The 21,667-nt window shown below is 68.5% G+C and overlaps 7 protein-coding genes across 7 annotated transcripts; 4 read left to right on the top strand and 3 right to left on the bottom strand.

Annotated features, from left to right (window-relative positions):
* Nucleotides 1-1,133: 1,133 nt before the first annotated feature.
* On the bottom strand, nt 1,134-3,207 carry RHOBADRAFT_66170 (uncharacterized protein). Its single transcript, XM_018418885.1, has 13 exons — nt 3,005-3,207; nt 2,858-2,927; nt 2,723-2,797; nt 2,596-2,652; nt 2,459-2,532; nt 2,288-2,399; nt 2,089-2,221; nt 2,005-2,017; nt 1,918-1,937; nt 1,795-1,853; nt 1,695-1,735; nt 1,436-1,627; nt 1,134-1,340 (listed from the first exon to the last, which is right to left on the bottom strand). The coding sequence occupies exons 1-13, from the start codon at nt 3,140-3,142 to the stop codon at nt 1,155-1,157; spliced, it is 1,170 nt and encodes a 389-aa protein (XP_018272240.1). The 5' UTR covers nt 3,143-3,207; the 3' UTR covers nt 1,134-1,154.
* Nucleotides 3,208-3,572: 365 nt separating this feature from the next.
* On the bottom strand, nt 3,573-6,604 carry RHOBADRAFT_52233 (uncharacterized protein). Its single transcript, XM_018416237.1, has 10 exons — nt 6,421-6,604; nt 6,193-6,333; nt 5,916-6,130; nt 5,698-5,828; nt 5,207-5,301; nt 5,039-5,121; nt 4,641-4,957; nt 4,373-4,575; nt 3,822-4,298; nt 3,573-3,760 (listed from the first exon to the last, which is right to left on the bottom strand). The coding sequence occupies exons 1-10, from the start codon at nt 6,569-6,571 to the stop codon at nt 3,594-3,596; spliced, it is 1,980 nt and encodes a 659-aa protein (XP_018272241.1). The 5' UTR covers nt 6,572-6,604; the 3' UTR covers nt 3,573-3,593.
* A 412-nt stretch (nt 6,605-7,016) lies between these two features.
* On the top strand, nt 7,017-8,743 carry RHOBADRAFT_25227 (uncharacterized protein; the record flags this gene model as incomplete). The annotated part of the gene is made up of 6 exons (XM_018412673.1): nt 7,017-7,072; nt 7,142-7,466; nt 7,539-7,742; nt 7,818-8,075; nt 8,161-8,575; nt 8,640-8,743. 6 exons carry the CDS (start codon nt 7,017-7,019, stop codon nt 8,687-8,689), a joined length of 1,308 nt encoding a protein of 435 aa, XP_018272242.1. The 3' UTR covers nt 8,690-8,743.
* Nucleotides 8,744-8,902: 159 nt separating this feature from the next.
* RHOBADRAFT_52235 (uncharacterized protein) lies at nt 8,903-12,021 on the top strand (the record flags this gene model as incomplete). Its single annotated transcript, XM_018416238.1, has 6 exons — nt 8,903-9,120; nt 9,227-9,353; nt 9,424-9,799; nt 9,903-10,986; nt 11,061-11,119; nt 11,183-12,021. The coding sequence occupies 6 exons, from the start codon at nt 8,903-8,905 to the stop codon at nt 11,911-11,913; spliced, it is 2,595 nt and encodes an 864-aa protein (XP_018272243.1). The 3' UTR covers nt 11,914-12,021.
* Nucleotides 12,022-12,275: 254 nt separating this feature from the next.
* RHOBADRAFT_52236 (uncharacterized protein) lies at nt 12,276-16,021 on the bottom strand (the record flags this gene model as incomplete). The annotated part of the gene is made up of 3 exons (XM_018416239.1): nt 12,276-15,423; nt 15,485-15,793; nt 15,869-16,021. The coding sequence occupies 3 exons, from the start codon at nt 16,019-16,021 to the stop codon at nt 12,397-12,399; spliced, it is 3,489 nt and encodes a 1,162-aa protein (XP_018272244.1). The 3' UTR covers nt 12,276-12,396.
* Nucleotides 16,022-16,448: 427 nt separating this feature from the next.
* Nucleotides 16,449-17,736, top strand: RHOBADRAFT_34816 (uncharacterized protein; the record flags this gene model as incomplete). The annotated part of the gene is made up of 5 exons (XM_018413232.1): nt 16,449-16,578; nt 16,822-16,905; nt 16,975-17,039; nt 17,109-17,187; nt 17,384-17,736. The coding sequence occupies exons 1-5, from the start codon at nt 16,491-16,493 to the stop codon at nt 17,734-17,736; spliced, it is 669 nt and encodes a 222-aa protein (XP_018272245.1). The 5' UTR covers nt 16,449-16,490.
* Nucleotides 17,737-18,371: 635 nt separating this feature from the next.
* On the top strand, nt 18,372-21,512 carry RHOBADRAFT_42525 (glycoside hydrolase family 5 protein; the record flags this gene model as incomplete). The annotated part of the gene is made up of 14 exons (XM_018414073.1): nt 18,372-19,512; nt 19,592-19,727; nt 19,805-19,859; nt 19,928-19,997; nt 20,061-20,075; nt 20,155-20,182; nt 20,245-20,359; nt 20,436-20,466; nt 20,528-20,723; nt 20,810-20,921; nt 21,005-21,092; nt 21,160-21,188; nt 21,264-21,338; nt 21,432-21,512. 14 exons carry the CDS (start codon nt 18,372-18,374, stop codon nt 21,510-21,512), a joined length of 2,172 nt encoding a protein of 723 aa, XP_018272246.1.
* Between the last annotated feature and the right edge of the window lie 155 nt (nt 21,513-21,667).

Here is a 21,667-nt window from a genome sequence, read left to right on the forward strand (position 1 = left end):
AAGCGACGCGGCGTTGGCGGTGCTCCCTTCGGCAGAGTCCGATCTCGGTCCCTGACCAAGTGGCCACGCGAGCGTCGACAAGCGAGACAGGAGCCTATTCTAAACCGACACGCGCGTACGCTGCGCGCGCACGGACGCACAGACACACTCTCTCCTCTTTCAGCCCCTCGCGAGCGGACGTTCCTCCGACAGGGCGGCGTCGCCGTCGCACCTCCTCCTCCTCCTTCTTCGGCGTCACCGTCACCATTACCCCGCGAGCCTGACCGCGCGGGTCCTTGCCCCGCGCTTTTCATCTCGTGGCCACTCAACCTTGTCGTTCGAGAGGGGCGCGAGCGCGCGCCGCGAGCGCGAACTCTCGTCACTCGTGTCGCGATTCGGCTTCGCTTCGAGCGTCTGCCCTTGCACCATTCCGCTCCCCCTCGTGCGACACAGAGAGAGTCTGATTCACCGCTGAGCGGCGATGCTTTCGTCGAGCTCCTCGAGCCCGCGAGTCTCGCAACCCAGGCTCTGCAGATCTGCTCGCAGTGCGCGGATCTCCAGGATGATGGACAGCCGCCGAACGAGTTCGAGCTAAAGAACACGAAGCGCCCGCAAGAGAACAAGCTTGGAAGCGGAAAGCGCGATCGAGCGAGGAACAGAAAATCGAGGGACCGAGCGGCCGACAGTCGGCCGCTGTCGCATTCCCGCCGCTTTGGCCTGGCGCGCTCGTCCCACGGTGTGCAGCTCGCTCTCATGTGTGGGGCTTGCAGGGCGAGCGTCCGGCAGGAGTGTGTAGAGAGGCGCTTGCTGCTCCTCCAGCAAAGCGCTTGCCCTCGCGCGAGATCGACACGCCGCTGAGAGTCGCCCGCGTTCATGGGCACGGCCTGCGCGCAGAGGCAGAGCCGCTTTCGTTCGCAGCGAGTGCGACTGGCGAGGCCAGTCTCTGGAGCGGCGCGTGCGCACTCGAACAAAGTCGGCCTTCCCAAGTCGAGCTCTCGCTCTCGGACTTTTGCCTCGCTCTCGCCCGACCGCGCTCATGTGCTGGTGGGCTTGCTGCTCGTCGGGACGTCCGACGTCGTCCACTGGGAGCGAGTAGATACAGACAACAGGCCCGGAACAGAGCCACTCTCGCTCTCGAAGCCGCGCCGCCGAGAGAGACAAAAAGGCCGTCGAGGTTACCGCACGAGGCGCGAGACTACAACGACGCCGAGCGCCGTGAGGGCCGTAAAGAGGAAGAAGACGCTCCCTCTCTTGTCGCTCGAGCCGGCGAGCCAGTCGCGCAGGGGGAGGAACCCGATCCCGACGGCGAGGTTGCTGAGCCAGTTGACGGCGACAGCGATCGAGGCGGTTGCCGAGCTTGCCTGCGAGGGATAAGAGGGTGGACGACAAAGTCATTGTCTGCTCGGCGAGGTGGCGGGTCGAGAGGAACGAGGAAAAGGGTGAGAGGGAGACGGACCTCTTTGGGCGGCAGCTCGCCGACGAGCACAAACGGCACGGGCCCGAGCCCGACCGCAAAGCTGACGACAAAGGCAATGATGCCCGTCGACGCGACGACAAAGTGCTCGGTGTTGATGGCCCACCCGAGGACGGCCGTCGAGAGCGACATGGCCGACAGCGAGACGAGGAGGAGGGAGCGACGGCCGAGGCGCTGCAGGGCTCGCAGGTGAGTCAATCACCCGTACTCCTGTCACAAAAGAAGAGGAACTGGGACGCACGTCGATGAGGAAGATGGCCGGGAAGGTCATGACGAGGTTGACTGTGGGAATGCGAGAGTGAGCGACCGAGGACGAAAGGGGAGAGGCTAGGCCGACGCACCGAGCGTGACGTAGAGCGACACCATCTTGGCGCTACCAGGGTTGACGGCGGTGAGGATCCTGCGCGACGAGCGACAAGGTCAGAGGCGCGTCGACGAGTGAGGGGAGGTCGACGGGGGCTCACTTGGTGCTGTAGTACATGACCTGCGCGATCGAGGTGGATACACGGTCAGTGCTACGCCGTAAAGAAGGAAAGGGTACGAGGACGGACCGCGTTGATGCCGCTGCGACGAGGCAAGAGGAGAGTGAGCGGCCGACCTCACACGAGAACCGAGTCAGAGAGAGTGGGACGCACGAGAACTGCTGGAAGAGCATGACGGCGACGAGCGTCCACAGGGCTTTGCGTACAGCCGGGTCGGACGAGCGCAGGACGTCAAGGACCGAGAGGGAGCGCTCGGGGTCGTCGTCCTTGCGCCGAGGAGAAGGGGCTGCACGATGGGGGCCACGCCGAGGTCAGGATCCGCCGACGTACAGAGAGGACGAGAGGGACGCACCGTCGACGTCTGAGGCGAGCGGTGTGCGCTCCTCGTCGCTGATGGCCTCGTACCCTCGAGTATCGACCGAGTCCGTTGCCCGGCTCTCGGGCACGAGCGGGCTCGTCAAAATCTGCAGTGCGGCAGCGTCAGGACGGAGCACTGGGGAGGGATAGAGAGACTGTGGCGCACCTGAACAGCCGCGACCGCGATCGAGATGAGCGAGACGAAGCGCCATCGACCCGTGTCGGGCGTCGACAGCGGAACTGCGACGGCGGGCAAGTCAGCTCACGTGGTGCGTCCCTCAGGGAATGCTCGACGAGACGTACTGGAGAAGCCCTGGGCCGCAAAGATGCCGACATTGATCGAGATCTGGGTGAGGATGCCTGCGCGCGAACCCGTCTTCCTCGTCACATTCTGCTCCTCGCGCCGACGACAGAGACCGAGCGTGCTCACCGATGTTGCCGGCGATGGAAGGTGGGGCGACACTGCTCAGGTAGAGCGGGACGAGGACGGTGGCGATGCCGCACGCTGCGAGAGAGGGCCGGTCAGTGACCTGGACGGGAGAGGAGGAAAGAGGGAGACGCGCACAGATGCCGACGAGGACCCGCCCGAGGACCAAGACGAGCAGAGACGAGCCGAACGATACCGCGCTTGCTCCCTGTCGCGCAGAGGAAGACAGTGAGCTCGCTGGTCCGCCATTGAGAGAGAGAGAAGGAAAGAGGTCGGGCGACGCACGAGCATGATGACGAGCGCGCTCCTGACCGCCGTGCCCTTCCTGCCCCACCGCTCGATCATGCTGCCCGCTCCCAAGCTCCCGACGAGCCCACCGATCGTGTACGCGCTCGTGACGGTCCCGAACGCGGCGTCCGACATGCGAACGCAGGAGGGGAGGCCGAGGGCTGCGTGCGGCGAGCGCGAGTCGGGGCGCGACGCATCGCAGGTGATGGACTCGGCGGAAGAGTTAAGAGCCGCAATGTGGTACCCGTACTGGAGCTGTGTGCGACGAGAAGCAAGGTCAGCTCGCGACGAGGTGGGGGAGCGGGCGGGGGGGGGGGAGACGAGGACGCACAGCGCTCGTGGCGATCCAGCACACGGTGAGGCCGAATCTGAGCGGACTGCTGGCCATCGTAGGGCTGCGTCTGAGCTCCGGCGACGAGAGCGGCGTGTGGACGAGAGCGAGGCGCCTGGAAGTTCCCCGCCGACGCACAGATCCGAGCCGGCAAAACCGCGAGTTCGCTCACAGCGACCGTATCGCCCTAGCTTGGAGCTTCACGTGCATCTCTCAAACGTGGACGCAAAGGGGGAGCTCGAACCGACGCGTCTCCTATTCGTCTGCGAATTCCTCCTCGCTCTCGCCTCCTTCCTCTTCGTCCTCCATCTCATCGTCGTCCTCGAACGCGAGCGAGACGCCTGCCTCCTCCGCCTTGGCGACCGTCGCCTCGAACAGCTGCTCGCGGTACCGTATCGCCGCCTCGAGGATGTCGATCTGGCCTGCTCGGCGTAAGGGGTCAGTGCCGGCACGAGAGAGTGAGAGTGGGAGAGGGGGACGCACCCTGACGGTAGACCTCGACCATGTGCGCGACCTCGGGCCTGACCCCCTCGGCCGACGCGCCCGCCGCGCCCTGCCGCAACGCGTGCAGCTTGCTCTCGAGCATGCCCTCGAGCGAGGCGAGCACGTCGAGCTCGTTCTCCCAGCTCAGGAACCCGGCGACCTCGTTCCACGCGTGCGTCCCTCCGCCTGCGGCAGCGGCGGCGCGCGCCTTGACCTCGTCGAGTTCGTCCGGCTGCGCGACGAGGAGGCGCATCTGTGCGAGCAGCTCGGGCGGGAGCTCGCCGCTGCGGGGCACAAAGTGGCGCAGGTTGTCGAGCTTGAGCGAGTCGACGAGGTCGAACAGCGAGGGCGAGCACGAGGGCGGGATGGCGAGCTTGAGCGCGTGAAAGTCGGCCGGGTTCGAGGGCAAGACGAAGCCGTAGCCGAGGAGGAGCTCCTCGTTCGACTTGGCGCCGTACGTGTTGAACACCTGCTCGCCTGTTTGGTTGCGGGGGGAGTTGGCTCGATGTTTTGGCAGAGAGAGAGAGAGAGAGGGAGCACGAGGGACGCACCTGCGGGAACGTCCTCGTCGAGGACGATCGTCAAGCTGCCCTTGTCGCCCTCGCCGTCACTCGACGCCACCTCGGCGTGCACGTCCGACGACCAGGTGACCTTGGCGGTTGGGCGGTGGTTGAGCATGTCGATGCCGGGGAAGAGGACGGGCGTCGAGTTGGCCTTGTCGCCGTCGATGAGCGACGACGGAAAGGCCCGGGATCTGCCGCTCGCGAGCACGTCAGTCGACTGTTCGAGATTGAGAAGGGAACGAGGAGTCGGACGCACGACAGGATGGTGCACGCCCACAGCCACTTGTCCCAGCTGAGCCCCTCTCGCACCGCATCGTCTGCGATCCACCCGCGCACCTCGTCCCACTCTTGCCGCCACCCCTGCTCCCTCTCGTCGGTCGCGCCGTACAGGTTGCTCCCTCGCAGGAGCTCGCGCTCGGCCGGCGAGAAGTACAGGGTCGTGCGCATCGACTCGCTCGTCGGGAGGTGGTCGACGTAGACCTGGTGGGCGAGGTCGAGGTCGGGGATGGCGCGGACGACCGACGGGTCGAGGACGTGCAGGCACAGGTACAGGGCCATGAGCTCGTGGTTGGGCTGTCGAGACTTGCGGGTCGAAGTTAGCGAGGAAGGGAAGAGTGAGGTCGGGATGGAGCGGCGCGCGCGGGTCGGCGTCACGGCGAGGGCGAACGGGCACTTGACGATCTCGGCGCCGGCTTTGAGCGCGTCGGGCCCGTTGAAGATGGACGTGCCGTACGCATCTGTGACGCGAAAGACGGAGAGGGGAGGAGGGGCAGGCGACGAGGGTCAGCTCGGCTCGTTTGGCTCAGGGAGAAGGGGGCGCACCTTGTTTAGACACGAGGGCAGGGTGGAACAACCCTCCTGATCGGGCCAGGTAGTCGCCCAGAGGTGTTGTGGACGTGGCGGTGGCCGACATCTCGCTGCAGCTGATGAAGACGAGGGGCGCAATGTCGAGAGCTCGGGGGGTTGCGGGCGGCTCTGGGATGACGTCAAGAGCTCCTTCGGTGCTGTCGACGAGCACTTGCGCTGGCCAGGCGAGGGTGCGGCGGGTGAGCAGAGCCGACTCGAGGAGGCCGCTCTCCTCCTGCGTTCCCCCGCTCGACCTCGACTGCACGCTGTGCTTGCGGGAGTTCTAGACCCTGCGCGCACTAGTGCTCTCTCTCTACCTCGTCAAGGCGGCGCGCATCTCTTGTCCAACCCTCGCTCGCTCGCGCTCGAGCCTGCACCAGGGAGAGCGACAGAGAGAAACCCTTCAGTTGCACTTGCGAAATACTCAAACGCCCGCCATAGTCCACCGCGAACCCGCCCTGACGCACTACCTCGCCGTGTCCGTGACCTTGCGCGCTTCGGGCGCAGGCGCGGGTGCGGGTACCGGGTGCGCCGTCGAGGAGGGGCGCTCGGCCCAGCCCTGGGCGCCCTGGATCGCGAGGACGCCGGTGAGCGAGACCTGTGTCGAGGGCGAGAGAGCGGGAGGGCGTCGAGTCAATGACCGCTGCGCCGAGAGACAAAGAGATGGAGCGAGAAGAGGACGCACGGCAATGATCATGTGCGACGCTGCGACGCTCTGGAGGGCCTCGACGAGGCGCACCGGTCCGAGGCTGCCGCCTGCGACGCCCTTGACGCGCGCGAGGGTGGTCGCCGGGTCGACCGAGGGGAAGAAGGACGAGGGCGGGAGGGCGTCGAGCGGGAGGAAGCGCAGCGCGGCGAGCACGTTCGAGGTGTAGACGGTGAGGGCCGACAGGAGGAGCGCTGCGGGGGCAGAGGGTGTCAGTCAGGGAGAGAGTCGAAAAGGAGAGGACGAGCGAGCGCACTGAGGGTTGCGCCGTCAAAGAGGAGGCCCTCGACGGGCGACAGGACGAGCTTGACGATGGTGGCGAGGATGGTGGTGACGGCGACGGCCGTCAGGGTGCCGGCATAGTACGGCGGCGAGTGGTAGAACTGCGAGTAGTAGCCTGCAGGAAGCCCGAGGGTCATCAGTCGGCGAGGACAAGGGGGGTGCGAGGGCGAGGTGGAGTGGGGAGGGGAAAGGTGGGACGGACGGAGGGCGTTGGCGACGGCGTGGTCTGGTGGTGCGGGGCCTTGCCAGATGAGCGGGTGGTCTGCGAGCCAGTGGACGTAGAAGGCTCCGAGGAGGAGGCCGGTGCCGACGACGACGACCTTGGAGAGGAGGAGCGGGACAGGGACCGTCATGCAGGCGTGACGTCGAGTGCCGCTGTGCAAGCGAGGTGCGCGAGGTAGGCTGAGGGAGAGAGAGAGCGGCGAGGACGACGACGAGGAGGAGCGGAGGAGGAAGAGGAGGAGACGGACCCTCGCTCCTCTGTACCGGCACTCGCTGCTCGCTCGTACAGGCCAGGGCTGCCACACACACCTCCCACACCCACTCGAACACGCGCTTCACCCGTCGCCGCCTTTGTCCAGCCCGATCCGCCCTCCCCCTCGTCATCACCTCCCCCACCTCGTCGTCCACAGCGGCACCCTCCCGCTGACCAGCAGCTGTACAGCACCGCACTAGACTGTGAGCGCCACATCGTACCGCCCGAGTCGCTGCGTCAGCCGGCCCTGACCCGTCCCACCTCGTCGCAGCAGCACCACCCTCGGCCCTCCTCCCGACCACCCACTCGCTCCCCTCGACACCATGTCGCGCCTCGCTCCCGTCGTCCTCGACAATGGCACGGGCTACACAAAGATGGGGTGCGTTCCCCCCTCTCCCACTCTCTCGGGCACCCTCGGCTCACTCGTCCACAACCTCGCCTCCCACAGCTTTGCCGGCAACTCGGACCCGTCCTTCGTCATCCCGACCTGCATCGCCACCCGTGGCTCGCCCTCGTCCGGCTCGCGCGGCCCCGCCGTCCCCTCCAAGCCGTCCGGCCTCGGCTCGTCGTCGGGCCACCTCTCGAGCAAGCGCGGCATCGAGGACCTCGACTTCTTCATCGGCGACGAGGCCCTCGCCAATTCCAAGACGTACGCCGTAAACTACCCGATCAAGCACGGCCAGATCGACGACTGGGACCAGATGGAGCGCTACTGGGAGCAGTGCATCTTCAAGTACCTCCGCGCCGAGCCCGAGGACCACCACTTCCTCCTCGTGCGTCCCTCCTCTCGCCCTCCCTCTCTCTTGTGACTCTAACTCTGACTCGCGTTGTCCGTTCGCCCGCAGACCGAGCCGCCCCTGAACCCGCCCGAGAACCGTGAGGCGACGGCCGAGATCATGTTCGAGTCGTTCAACGTCCAGGGCCTGTACATCGCCGTCCAGGCCGTCCTCGCCCTCGCCGCGTCGTGGACGAGCAAGAGCGTCCAGCACCGCACCCTGACCGGCACCGTCATCGACTCGGGTGACGGCGTGACCCACGTCATCCCGGTCGTGCGTCCTCCTCTCTCTTCTCTCTCTCGTGTCGGACCAGGTCGCCTTACTGACACCCCGAACCCGCGCCAACAGGCCGAGGGCTACGTGATCGGCTCGGCGATCCGCCACATCCCCATCGCCGGGCGCGACATCTCGTCGTTCGTGCAGCAGCTCCTGCGCGACCGCAACGAGCAAGGGATCCCACCCGAGGACTCGCTCCGCGTCGCCGAAAAGATCAAGGAGGACTACTCGTACGTGTGCGGCGACATGGTCAAGGAGTTTGGCAAGTACGACCGCGAGCCGGAAAAGTTCTTCGCCAAGTTCGAGGGAGAGAACTCGGTCACGAGGCGGGTGCGTCCCACGTCCCCCCCTCTCTCTCTCCCTTTCGACCGGGTCCATGTCCCTGACTCGCCTTGCGTGCGCCCCCCTCTCGCAGAAATACTCGGTCGACGTCGGCTACGAGCGGTTCCTCGCGCCCGAGATCTTCTTCAACCCCGAGATCTACTCGTCCGACTTCCTCACGCCGCTCCCGGACGTCGTCGATCAAGTGATCCAGACGTCGCCGATCGACGTCCGCCGTGGCCTGTACAGCAACATTGTCCTGTCGGGCGGCTCGACCATGTTTGACCATTTCGGGCGCCGGCTCCAGCGCGACCTCAAGGGCATCGTCGACCAGCGCATCGCGTCGAGCGAGCTCGCGAGCGGGAGCCACATGCGGTCGTCGGGCGTCGACGTCAACGTCATCTCGCACAAGAAGCAGCGGTACGCCGTCTGGTTCGGCGGCTCGCTCCTCGCGTCCACCCCCGAGTTCTACTCGTACTGCCACGACCGCCAGGCGTACCAGGAATACGGTGCGTCCTCTTCTCTCCTTCTCTCGGTTGGGTCGGTGCTCAGCGTCGTCGTCGTCGCTCGCAGGCCCGTCGTTGGTGCGCCGGTTCGCCATCTTTGGCAGCGCGACCGACTGAGTGTGTGTGTAGATCCGCGTTCCCTTTCGTGCAAAGAACAGACTGTCTCCTCTCCTCTCGTGCTCGTCGTGAGCGTGCGCGAGAGCTGCGTCGTGCGCAAGAAGTTGGCCGTGCCGAAGGTCGGAGTCGGCGCCGCGCGCGCCGGAAGGCCAATTCCGAGCGGCTCCTCCCCCCTCGGCCTCCTCGCTCTACGCGCCCGTCCTGCTGGCGCACATGAGCGGCTTTGCTCCAGCACGCCCTGCACCAGGCCCTGGCCGCCCCGTCGAGCTCCCGCCGTTCGGCGAGGCGCCCTCTCGTCCGGCTTCGGTCAACCGCGCCGAGCCTCTGCCGCCTCACCAGCCTCACCAGCACCAGCCTGCGCCGCCGGTGTACGCCAGCACGAGCACTGCGCCCGGTCCAACCCCGAAGCGCACCACGCCCGCCTGCCAGAGGTGCGCCCCATCCTCCTCCTCGTTTCCCGGCGCCGGCCCGGATCTCCTCGGCTCACTTCCCCCATCTCTCCCTCCCTTTTCTCGTGCGCCGTGCACACACACACAGGTGCAGGAGGGGCAAGGTCAAGTGCGTCACGGTCGACGGCGCGCTGCCGTGCCAGGTGTGCGTCTCGCGCGGTCACGCCGACTCGTGCGTCCGGGGCGAGAAGGGCAAGGCCGCCGATGACAGGACGGTGCGTCTCGCTCTCTCTGCCTTTCTCTCGTCTCGCTCGAAAGGATCGGGCTAACTCGAATCCCGCGCAGCCCTACGTTCGCAAGCGCCCTGCCGCCGCCGCCGACCTCGACGACCTCGCCGACTCGTCGTTCTCCGGCCCGCAGCACTCGAGCCGCCGCACGTCGTACCAGGGCCAAGGCGCTGTCGAGAGTGTCGGTGCGCGCGGCTCGAGCCTCGGCGGCGCGTCGGGCAGCGGTGCGGCAGGAGGAGGGGCAGGAGGAGCAGGAGGAGGAGCGTTCGCCGGCTCGCCGACGCCGCCGAGCCCGACATGGTCGCCCCAGGCGGTACCTCTGCCGCTACGAGCTCCGGTGAGCGTCGGCGCGGCGGTCGCGGCGGTCAAGGGCGAGGAGGGCGCGAGCGAGGGAGGGCTGCCGCCGTTGCCGGTGCTCGTTGCAGGGTGCGAGAGTGCGTCCTCTTTCCCTCACTCGAGCCCAGCCACCCTGCGACGGTGTCGGACTCTTGAAGCCTGGCGGAAAGAGACGCGCACTCACGCTTCTCGTGCGCGCAGGCTTCTTCGAGGGCTTCTTCCAGCTCGGGTTCCTCCACCGGCCGTCGTTCATCCACCAGCTCTCGACCCGGCCCGACACCGTCTCGCCCTTCCTCCTCCTCGCCATCCTCTCCATCTCGGCGCGCTTCGTCCCCGTCCTCGTCGCCCAGCACGGCTCGCCGACGCGAGCGAGCGAGCACTACGCCGCTCGGGCCCACGACCTCGTCCTCGGCGAGCTCGTCTCGCCGTCCCTCGCCGCCGTCCACGCCCTGTACCTCCTCGCCGTCCACGACTTTTGCCACGGCACGGCCTTCCGGGCCAAGGTCCTCCAGTCGGTCGCGCGCGACATGGCCGACGCGCTCGACCTCCACAAGGACCTGCCCGGCGCGAGCGTCATCGACAACGAGATCCGCCGCCGCACGTGGCACTTCCTGTCGCTCGACGCCAACCTCGTCAGCGCCTCGCCGCCGCCGCCGGGCTCGTCGTTCGACCCGCGCACGGTCCCCGTCCCGCTCCCCTCGCACGAGCAGGACTTTTCGTTCGGCGTCCCGTCGCGCTTCGTCCAGTACTTGCCCGGCACGACGTCGGCCATCGCGCAGGTGAACCAGACGGGGCCGGGCGAGGCGTCGCTCCTCGGCGCGCTCCTCGCCGTCGGCGGCATCTTTGGCCGCACGGCCCGAGCGCTGTGCGACGAGGGCCCGTGGAGCGCGCCGTGGCACGAGGGCAGCCCGTTCCGCACGACGCAGAGAGCGCTCGATGCGTGGCTCGCGTCGCTGGACGGCACGCGTCAAAAATGGTCGACGCCCAACCTGCTCGCGTACCGCAACCTGCACCTCGACCTCGGCTTCTGGCACTGCTACGCCGACTTTCACGCCGTCCACATCCTCGGCCGACGGGCGCACCTCGCGCAGATGGTGCGGGCGCTCGCGCCGTCGAACGAGGACGACCCGGCGGCGAGCGCGGTCGACGGCGAGGCGCCGCCCGAGGGGCGGGCGTACTGGGCCGGCATGGCCGCCGAGCTCGTCGCGCACGCGTTCGACGTCGTCGAGCTGCAGGAGGAGGTGTCGAGGGGCAGGCCGGCGACGACGGGCATGACGCCGCACCTGTGCGTCCTCGTCTTTTCCTCTTTCTCGCTCTCTCGAGCAGCCCGACCTGACTCTTCTCGTCGCGCCCTTGCAGGTCGTTCTGCGTCTACCTCGCCGCGACGATCCTCAACTACCTGCGCATCTACCCTTGGCGTGCGTCCCCGCCCTCGCCTTCTTTCGCGCACGGACCTCCCTGACCTCCTCTCCCTTTCACAGTCTGCCCCTCTCGCGTCTCTTGCGCCCCGTCCCGCATCGTGACCGCCCTCGACCTCCTCCAGCATGCCTCGATCACCTGGCCCGTCGTCAAGCGCTGGCACCGCTCGCTCCTCGCCCACGCCACCTCGCTCGCCCTCGTCTCGAGCCCCAAACCGCGGCACGAGTCGACGAGCGGCCCTGCCCGCTCACCGGCGCACCTCGACGTCGAGCCGTCGCGGTCCTTGCCGCACGCCGGTGCAGGCGCGAGCGCGAGTGCGGCGCACGCCGCGGCGCAGGACGACGCGGGCCCGGCGGGCAAGATGGACGCCGCGAGCGCGCTCGCCGCCATGAGCGGCGCGGCGGGCCCGCCGCCCGTGCTCGTCGCCGGGCCTGTCGCCGAGCTCGACACGTCGTCGACGGCGGCGGCGTCGGCGGCGGCGGCGAGGAGCTCGGACGCCATGTCGGGCTTGCTGCGCGCTGCGGCGGCCGGTGCGGCAGCGGCGGCGACGCAGGACGAGCTCGACGAGCTGGGCGACGACGCACCCGTCGCGCAGCAGCACGGCGAGGGCTCGGTGGCGGTGGGCGGGCTGTACACGCCGCACTCGGAGCGCGGTCCGAGCGGGTCCGACGAGGTCGACGAGCTGCTCCGGGTCGACTTTGGCGACCTCGACGAGCTCAGGGCGTTCCTCGGTCGACACGACGTGAGCGAGGGACGTCGGACGGTGGCGGTGGCGGCAGGGTGGACGAGCTGAGCGAGCGAGGAGTGCGCGACGGGTGGGTCCGTCAGGGAGCGAGTGAGCGTTCGCGGACGAGTGTGTAGCTTCCTCGCCCAAGGAATGCGAAGCAGCGGCTTTCTTCTTTCTCGCAGAGGCATCGAGAGCGCGACGAGCAAGCGTTGCTGGCTCGCGCTGGCGGAACGGCAGCAGGAGGACCTTCTCAACTTCGTCGTCGTCCTCGTTGAGCGGCCGTGCCCTGCGCCAGGCTCCCGGTCGCCGGGCGCATTCGGTTTCTGGAGACCTCTCGAGTGACAGGAGAGACGCGAAGCGAAGCAGGGCCGGGAGAGGGAGGCGGCGCGAGTAGATCGCAAAGGCGGAAACGGACGACGAGGGCAGGGAGTCCAACGAGCCTTGCACTGCAGCGACAAGAGGACGACGACAAAGAGCTACAATATAAGAGAGAGAGAGAGAGAGAGACTGGGAAAGGGAAAGGGGATGCTACAAGAGACGAGAGCGAATCTACAGCACGGGCAGGTACCGGAGCTCGCGCTGCTCGTCCGTCGTCTTCCCAACGCCGCTCTCCTGCGACGACAGCCGCCCTGCACCGCCGACGCTCCAACGTCTGCCATCGTTCCCGTCCTCGGCCGCGAGCACGCGCTCGGACCGACGCACAGCCGTCGCCCGAGCGGGCGGCACCGGCTTGACGAGCTTGTTCGGCTGCTGCTGCCCGCCAGCGCCACCGCCCTCGCGCGCTCCTCGCTCCCGACTGACCGCCTCGACGCTCGCCGCCGAGCTGCCGCTCGAGGCGACGCCCGTGCCCGAAGTGGGCGCGCTCGGACCGCGACGCTTGAGCCGCCTGAGGCGGTCGCGCAGGCGGGTGACGAGGCGGGCGTTCTGCTCCTCGGGAGCTGGCTGGCGAGGACGAGGAGAAGGAGCGGTCGGCGTTGGGGCGCTCGAGGGAAAAGAGGGCGAGGCACCGAGAGGGGCGGCGCGCGTCGAGTCGACAGGCGCCGGCGCCGCGGTCACCGACTCGTCGTGCCGCCGCTCGCGGTCCTGCGCCGCACGAGCGAGCGCCGAGATGGCGTCGGCGAGCTCGCGCATGGCCGAGTAGCCCGACTCGTGGCCGTCGGGCGACTGGACGTGCTGCGCCGGCTGCGTCGCTCGCGCGATGCCGGCGAGGTGACGCAGCGTGTAGAGCTGGATGGCGAGGCTCGAGAGGCGCGTCGGGAGGTGGAGCAGGTCGGGGAGGGCGAACGTGGCGAGCGGCGAGGCGGCCGGTGCAGGAGCCTGAGCGCGCCCTTTGCCCTTGCCCTGGTCGACCGACTCGTGCCGCGCCGGGTGCGACACGCTCAGCTCGCGGTGCTCGGCAAGGTGCGACGCCGCGTCGCTCGGCGGCACGAGCGCGACGACGAGCCGCAGGACGGGCAGGCCCTCGTCGTCGGGCCGGAACTCGAGCCGGGCCGTCGCCGCGCAGCGCTGCGACCGGCTCTGCGCGAGGTCGGCGCGCGCAGCCGACAGGGTCGAGTCGCCGTGCCACATGAGGGCGCGCACGAGCGCGACCCACGAGTGCGCCTCGATGGCCCAATCGGCGCGGGACGCTCGAGCCTCCTTCTCGTTCGCCGTCGCCTCGCCGTCGCCCTCCCCCGCCATGCACGACAGCTCGATGCGCGCCGGCACCTCGGTCGAAGCGTCGAGGCCGTCGGCCGGGCACGCGTGCGCGAGCTCGCGCGAGCACGCCGCCGGGTGGCCGAAGCGCAGGCCGTCCTCGTGCATGTCTTGCGCGACGGCGGCTGCGGTCGACGGCTGCGGCTCGACAGGCGCTCGAGGCGGCGCATGCTCGCCGTAGGCGGCAGGTGCGGCGCCAGGCGGGAGCGACGGCATGCGCGAGGACGACTCGCGCTGCGGCAACGGCGGGCGCGGCGTCGACGCCGTGCCGTTCTGCGCGCCGCCGCCGCCGCCGGCGAGCCAGGTCCGCTCGTCGAGCGTGACCTCGTCAGGCAGGCCGTGCCGGCGAGTCGACGCGCCGCTCGACGCGAGCGAGACCTCGTCCGGGAACCGGCCGTCGTCGTGCGCTCGGACCCGGTCCTGCTCGACGACGTGCTCGTCGGCGCCGCCCTGCTCGGTCGCGTAGACCGAACTCGCCGGCTCGGTCGTCTCGTCGATGGCCGACATGGACCGGCCGGCGTACGCCGACAGGCCCGTGAGGCCCGCCGGGAACATGGGCAGGTCCTCGATCCACAGGCTCTCGACGCGGTGCCCGGCGTCGCCCTCGCGCTCGCCCCCGTCCGACGCCGACGTCGCCGTCGACACGCTCGACATGGTCGACGCGCGCGACGACGACACGCTCGGCGTCCCGTCCGGGTTGCGCACCGACAGCGGCGACATGGGCGGGCCCGCCGAGTCGGCGCTGTTGGCGCTCGACTCGCTGCGCCCGTCGGGGCCACCGCCGCCGCTGTGCGAGCTCGTCGACAAGGGCTCGTAGTACGACGACGACGAGCCGCCGCCGCTGCGGTTTTCCCACTGGCCGACGCCGGCGAGGCCCGGGCGCAGGTGCTGCTGGCCGGGGCCGTTGCTGCGGAGCGAGCTGCTCGGCGTGAGGAACGGGAGCTCGTACGGCGAGCCGTTGTTCTCGTCGCGGTACGACTCGGGGATGGCGAGGTTCTGGGGCGAGGGAAAGGGGACGGCCGACGAGGTGTCGGGCGGTGCGGGAGGAAGTCGGGACGGCTTCTGAGGAGCACCGGATGTCGAGGAGGAAGGTACAGGAGGAGGAGGAGGAGGAGCTGGGCGAGCTGGACGCGGCGGCGGGGCCGGCGCGGCGACGTCGAGGTTCGAGAAGGGCAGGGCCTCGGGCGCCGTGCGGTACGTGTCGACGGTCGCGACCGAGTCGTGGCGGACCGTCGGGAGCGGACGAGGAGGAGGGGGGGGAGCGACGGCGGCGAGAGGAGGGGACGACGGCCCGTCGGTCGCGAGCTTGCTCGACAGCGGCGGGCGCAGCCACGAGTGGCGCTGCGTCCTGGGCGACCGGGGCGACGTCGACGCCTCGTTGGACGACCCGCCGCCACCTTCGAGCGAGTCGCTCGCGGCGCCGTTCTCGGCGCTCTCGTCGCCGCTCGTCGTCGCGCCGAGCTCGCTGCGCCGCAGGGCCTCCTCGACCTCGGCGACCTCGAACCGGAGCCGCTCCTCCTCCTCCTCCTTGCTGATGCGGATCGCCTCGGCGAGGAGCTCCATCTCGCGCTGCTCGTCGTCCCACGCGCTGCCGGCGCCGGGCGGGAGCGCCGGGCGCCCGGTCGGGAACTCGCGCTGCTTCTCGGGCGGGTACGCCGACGACGCAAAGTCGGTCGCCGAGAACGAGGGCAGCGTCTGCGACCGAGGGTGGTACAGGGTGTGCAGGTCGTCGCGTTGCGCGGTCGCCGGCAAAGTGGACGAGGCGAGGAGGGCCGCCGTCAGGTCGGACTGCTCTTGGGCGGCGACTTGCTCTTGCCGGGCGAGCTCGTCGTCGCGCGACTGCTCGAGGACCTCGCGCAGCTCGGTCTCGCTCGTCGTCGGCTGTGAGTGCAGAGTGTCAGTTCGGCGAGGGTGTCGAGAATTAGGAGAACGAGGGGCGCACCTGTTGAGGAACGGGTTGCTCGTCGTGCAGGCTGGCCTCGAGCGCAGCGTTGAGGGCGGCGTCCTCCTCCTCCTGCTCCATGCTCTGACGCCCTTTGCCCTTGTCGAACGGAGCCGAAGGAAGGACGGGCGTGTCGCCCAGGTCGGGCGTGTCGGGCGGCGAGGGCGGGTACCGAGAGCGGTCGAACGCCGGCGGGACGGCTGACGGCGGTGGCACAAAGTGGGGCGCGTCGAAGGACGAGGTCGTGACGGAGGACCTGGCCGACGACGAGCGGGCAGAGTGGGCGCGCAGTGGCGGGAGCGGCAAGGGCTGAGGTGGGGCAAGGTGTCAGGAGGACTGGGTGTGGCGCGAGGGGGGATCGCGTGCGGTGGGACGGGGACGCACCTGCGGGTCTTTGTTGCCAGCCTTGTCCCACTCGTCCTGGACGAGGCGCTTGAGCGAGGTGGCCGCGGTCCCGAGTCGCTCGCGCTTGGAGAGCGGCGGGCCTTGATGCGGCCCTGGATGGAGAGCGTGCGACAGGGTGGTCGATGGCGCCATAGCACAGGTGCGATCTCGAGTGCAGCACGGCACAGGCGAGAGCGAGGGTGAGGGAGCAGAAGGAGAGTGAGGCGGTGTCACCGGCCCGAATTGAGAGCGACGTCGACGACGGCCAACCACCGAGCCCGGCTCTCGCGCTGGCCATATGGGCCACGAGCAGGGTTCAGCTAGCTCTTGCAGAGCAGCACCAGTCCACGCCCACGCTGCAGCGAGAGGGACGACAGCTGCGGATTTGAGCGAGGCGGTGCAGCTCAGCTCGCTCGGCGGCAACAGCTCAAGCTGTCTCTGTAAGGGGCCTGACAGCCGTACGAAACTGCCTTGCACCCGTCTAGCCACACCAACGATCTCCAGCGTGAGCGAGCGGCGCCGACTTCATCTCGCTCTCCGCTCGCGAGCTTGGAGCAGATTCCTCGCGGCGCCCTCCCCCAGCTCGCTCCCCACCTCCAGCCCCCGACTCTTTCCTGCTACCATGAGCTCTCGTGGTGGATTCCGAGGCGGTCGCGGCGGCGGCTCTGACCGTGGCGGTCGCGGTGGCTTCTCGCGCGGTGGTGCACCCGGTGAGCCGCGACCTCCCCGTCTCCCCTCCCTCGGTCGTGTGCCGTCCCTGTGACAGGCCACATCCGGTCACCTGCAGCCAGGGCCTGCGCCAGCTCGCCTTGAGAGGCCGGCGAGGCCGCCTCGACGAGCGAGTCGGCCCTCATCTCCCCTGCAGCACCATCTCGAGATGGCGCTCCCCCACCTCGCCCTCAACCCCTGCGTTCGTCACCAGGACCGTCACTGACTCTCCTTCACCCTCTCAGGCGGTCGCGGCGGCTTCCGTGGCGGTGGACGCGGTGGATTCGGCGGCGGCTACCGCGACGACGGCCCTCCTGCCGAGGTCATCGGTCCGTCGCTCTGTCCTCCCCCTCGTGCGCTCCTCGAGCCCACATGCTCACCATCAAGCGGTTCTGCAGAGATCGGCACTTTCATGCACGCCGTCGAGGGCGAGATGCTCTGCGCGTCGACCCTCCCGTCCAAGGTGCGCCCTCGTTGCCTCGTCTCGACGGCCAGCTCTCGAGCAGCAGCTCACGTGCCCTTGCGCTCGCAGGTCCCCTACTTCAACGCGCCGATCTACCTCCCGACCAAGGCGCCCATCGGCAAGGTTGACGAGATTCTCGGCCCGATCAGTGCGTCCTCGCCGTCCCTCTGCCTCGTCCTCCCTTGCGGCAGTTCCTGACCATCACCCTCTCGCCCTCACCTCTCGCCGTCCCTCGTCACTCGAACTCGTCCTCCCCCACCACCGCCTACGCCTGCGCCCACCTTCCTCGCCCTGTCGCCCTCGACTCGCTCGCCCTCGCCGCCCTCGCGCCTCTCGCGCCGCAGACGAGGTCTACTTCACGATCAAGCCCCAGGCCGGCATCGTCGCGACGTCGTTCACGGCGGGCGACAAGGTGTGCATCTCGACCGACAAGCTGCTCCCGATCGAGCGCTTCCTTCCGCAACCCAAGGCGCCCGCCGGCCCCAAGAAGAAGCGCGGCGCAGCCGGCGCCGGTGGCCGCGGCGGTCGCGGTGCGCCCCGGGGCCGCGGTGGCCCGGGCGGCTTCTCGTCGCGAGGCGGCGGCGGTCGCGGCGGCGGGTTCTCGAGCCGCGGCGGCGCGCCGAGGGGCGGCGGGTTCTCGCGCGGCGGTGGCGGCGGACGGGGCGCGCCGCGTGGCCGCGGCCGCGGTGGGTACTAGGAGGAGGGAGCGACACTTGTTGCGTGTTCTTGTCGGCTCGGCCGCTCGGCGCGAGCGAGCGTGCCCCCTTGCCAAGCTGTACTTTTATCGCGTTCTCTCTCCCGCACGGCGACCTGGCTCTCGCTGTCGCCAGTCGAGAGGCTATCTCTGCGGACCCTGAAAGCTCTCACGGCTCGAGAGAACCTCTCGCAGCCTGCGCAACGCTCCTTTCTCGCCCCGGTCGTCGTCTTGCGTTCTCTCCGCACTTCTTTCAGGGACGACTTGCATTCTACTCGATCGGGCGCCGATGAAGTGCCGCTGTCGGATGCGCGCGAGCTTGGCCTTTTGCGCGACGACGAGGGGAGGAGAGAAGGTGGTCGACGTCGAGGAGGAGGAGGAGGAGAGGAGGTCGGTGCGGCCAAGCTGAGCGAGCTGCGCGTGGAGCACTCTTGTGTGGCATCGGGCAAGGTGCCGCTTGGCCTTTTGTGCGCGCCCCGGGTGAGAGAGAGCGTCCGGGGCAAGCGACGCGTCCGACTCACTCAACCTCGACGCCGCGCTCGATCGACCTTGCTCCGTCCCTCTGCTCTCTCTCTCGGCCCCTTGCGACTTGCTCGACAAGCACAGCACCAGCTCGAGCACCCACCATCCCCCCGACGATGCGCCGCCCTCGCCTCCGCACCTCGCCTGCGAGCCTCGCCCTCGCGGCCGCCATCGCAGCCACGACGCTCGCCTCGCTCGTCACCGCCTCGTCGTCGAGCCCGGCCAGCCCGCACGCGCCCCACCCAGCCGCACACCGCGCCATCCCGCACCCCGCAGGCCACGGCCGCTTTGCCGCACGCGCAGCAGCCGGCGCCAACTCTGCCGACCCCGCATCGCCCGACTTGTTGCTCGTCGAGCGAGGGCTCGCCGCCGCCGCCGACGACGATGCGCAGGCGCGCTCGGCCCTGTTCGAGGGCGAGGTTGCCGGCAACGCGATCGAGGGCGAGGTCAAGGTCAGCGGGTGGACCGCCGACGACGACCTGTGGATGGCGTCCGGCACGTACGACCTCGAGGGCGCCGCAGGCGCGCTCCACATCAAGATCAGCGACAACTCGACTGCTGCCGCTCCGGCGTCGGCGTCGGCTTCGAGTGCCGGCGAGGACGAGGGCGAGGGCGAGCCGGCGGCGAGCGCGAGTGCGGCGGCAGGAGGCGCATCGTCTGCGACCGACGACTCGTCGTCGCAGGCGGGTTCTTCGGCGAGCGAGTCGTCCGTCGCCGAGTCGACGACGTCGTGCACCGATGCGCCGGCGGCCACATCCGGCTCGGCCTCGCCGAGCGGGAACCAGTCGGCGGCCGACTCGGTGGCGGCGACGAGCAGCGGCGGCGCCTCGACGTCGACGACGAGCCGCAAGATGTACCACGGCCAGAGCGGCTCGTCGACAAAGATCAAGGCGACGGGCACCAAGACGCTCGACCCGGACTCGCTCGAGACCAAGCTCCTGATCAACCCCAAGTGGATCGCGCTCAACCCCAAGTGGACGCCCACGGCCCTCCTCGCGACAGTCGTCACGCCGGCCCCGACCAAGACGTCGATCAAGACGTCGTCGGCGAGCGCGACCAAGACGTCGACCGTCGCCCTGACGCTCCCGGCCCCGCCGGCGTCGACGTGCCAGCCGCAGTACACCAACACGGCCGGCGGCGCCGTGTACGGGCCCGGGCTCGGCTCGTTCAACTTCCTCCCGAGGCCGTCGACGTTCGTCAAGCGCAGCGGCAACAAGTTGACGCTCGACGGCGACACGTACCGCATCGTCGGCCCGAGTGCGTCCCCTCGCTCCCTCATCCCTCCGCTCTCCCTCTCGACGACCGTCCTGACTCTCCTCTCGTCGCCCACGCACAGACATCTACTGGCTCGGCCTCGACGAGAACGTCAACTGGCAGGTGTCGTACCCGTCGAAGCAGCGCGTGCGCGAGGCCATGGCCATCACGGTCGCGATGGGCGGCAACACGATCCGGTCGCACACGCTCGGCGTCAGGTGCGTCCCTCTCGTCTCTCACCTCTCGAGCAGTCGACCGTTTGCAGGATACTGACCGCATGGAGGACGTCGGGCAGCACCGGCCACAGCAAGACGCTCTGGCCCAACGCGTGGAGCACCAACAAGGCTGCTGTGCGTCCAGCTCTCCCTCTCGAGCTCGGCTTCACGCGTCAACTGACTGCCCCTTGTCCTGCGCGCAGTTTGACCCGATCGACTACGCAATCTTTGCCGCGCGCAACTACGGCCTGCGGCTCATCATCCCGCTCACCGGTGCGTCGAGCTCTCCCTCCTCATCAGCGTCGACGTGTACTGACCCACTCTCTCCCTTTGCAGACAACTACGCCTACTGTGCGTCCGCTCGCCTCGCCTTTCCACCGTCGAGCTCGAACTGACCTTCTCAACCCGGCCTCTTCCCCTTCTCGCGCAGACCATGGCGGCAAGTACGACTTTATCGGGTCCGTCCTCCTCTCGCACCTCTCTCACTGCCTCTCAGTCTGACGAACGAGAACGTACGCAGCTGGGCCGGCGCCGACACGAACGACGCGAGCCAGTTCTACTACAATGACGACGTGATCAGCCTGTTCAAGGGCTACATCTCGGTCCTGCTCAACCACGTCAACGCCTACACCGGCGTGCGTCCCTCTCTCTCTTTCGCCCGTCTCGTAGTCGTGCCAGAGAGCGTCGAGCTCACTCGTCCTTCTCAAACAGGTCGCGCTCAAGGACGACCCGACCATCATGGGTGCGCCCTCGCTTCCTCTCATACTTCTTTTCCCGGAGCTCACGAGGACTTGTGTGCGCAGCGTGGGAGACGGGCAACGAGCTCGGCGGCTACATGCTCGGCGGCGGCGCACCTCCCGCCTCGTGGACCAAGGACATTGCGTCGTACATCAAGAAGCTTGCGCCCAACCACCTCGTCGCCGACGGCACCGACGGCTTGACCGACTATGGCGGCAGCTTGGCCACCACGGGCATGAAGGTGTCGAACGTCGACCTCGTGTGCGTCGCGCCCTTTCCCTTCTCTCTCTCTCCTCCTTCTCGTCGCGCACGGTCAGCTCACGCCGCATGTTCGCCTCTCTGTGCAGGACCGACCACTTCTACCCGGCGCTGCAGTGGCTCCTCGTCAAGGACAAGAACTGGATGAACAGCTACCAGAGCAAGGTCTTCTTCGTCGGCGAGAACGATTGGACCGGGCTCGTGCGTCCACTTTTCCCTCTTTCCTCCTCGCCCTCGGCTCAGATGTGAAGCAGACACTGACGAGCGGTATCCCGCACGAGCAGAAGGGCGGCGACGACCTCGACACGTTCTACTCGACGATCGAGAACATGGACGGCTCGGGCTCGATGATGTGGTCCATCTTTGGGCACGGTGCGTTCCCCTCTCTTCTTTTTCCATCCTTCCTCGACGTCGACTGACAACGAGCCCCGACCTGCAGACGATCGATGCTGCGACTGGATCTACCACGTGAGCTCTCGGCCGACCTTCTCAAGTCCTCTCGCATGGCCTCGAACTGACTCTTCTCTCTCGCCCTTGCCACAGAACGACGGCTACTCGCTCTACTACCCGAACGGTATGAGCAGCTCGATGAACAAGGCCGCCATCAAGCTCATGAAGGTGCGCTCCCTTCGCTCCCTCCCTGCCGCAGACGATGACGACGAGGTCCTGCACGTGAGCGAGACTGACACGGCCCGCCGTACCCCTCGACAGCACTGGTACCGCATGCGCGGCCTCACGCCGCCCTCGGCGCTTCCCGCCGTCGCGTGCCCTCAGCCAGAGCTCACCGAGTGAGCTCGCACAGGCGCTTTTCCGCCCCTCTCGCCCTTCTTTCGCATTTCGTCCTCGCACCATTCGTATCTCTGCATTAGACACTCCCCCCTTGAACCCCCTTCCCTCCTGTGCATAGCCTTCTTGCCGAGTCGTCGAGCGACGAGCCCTTCCTCCTC

The sequence above is a fragment of the Rhodotorula graminis genome (genome assembly GCF_001329695.1).
Source record: "Rhodotorula graminis WP1 unplaced genomic scaffold RHOBAscaffold_4, whole genome shotgun sequence".
Classification (NCBI taxonomy): domain Eukaryota; kingdom Fungi; phylum Basidiomycota; class Microbotryomycetes; order Sporidiobolales; family Sporidiobolaceae; genus Rhodotorula; species Rhodotorula graminis.

Bases quoted from the DNA above. Each gene is read 5' to 3' on its own strand.
- RHOBADRAFT_66170 (XM_018418885.1), bottom strand. From the start codon at position 3,142: ATGTCGGACGCCGCGTTCGGGACCGTCACGAGCGCGTACACGATCGGT. The intron at 2,653-2,722 runs GTGAGCACGCTC...GTTCGCGCGCAG, and splicing joins TTCCATCGCCGGCAACATCG to GCATCCTCACCCAGATCTCG. The intron at 1,341-1,435 runs GTCCGTCTCCCT...TATCCCTCGCAG, and splicing joins GCGAGCTGCCGCCCAAAGAG to GCAAGCTCGGCAACCGCCTC.
- RHOBADRAFT_52233 (XM_018416237.1), bottom strand. From the start codon at position 6,571: ATGACGGTCCCTGTCCCGCTCCTCCTCTCCAAGGTCGTCGTCGTCGGC. The intron at 5,829-5,915 runs GTGCGTCCTCTT...CCCTCGACACAG, and splicing joins CGTCGCACATGATCATTGCC to GTCTCGCTCACCGGCGTCCT. The intron at 5,122-5,206 runs GTGCGCCCCCTT...TTCGCGTCACAG, and splicing joins TGCCCTCGTGTCTAAACAAG to ATGCGTACGGCACGTCCATC.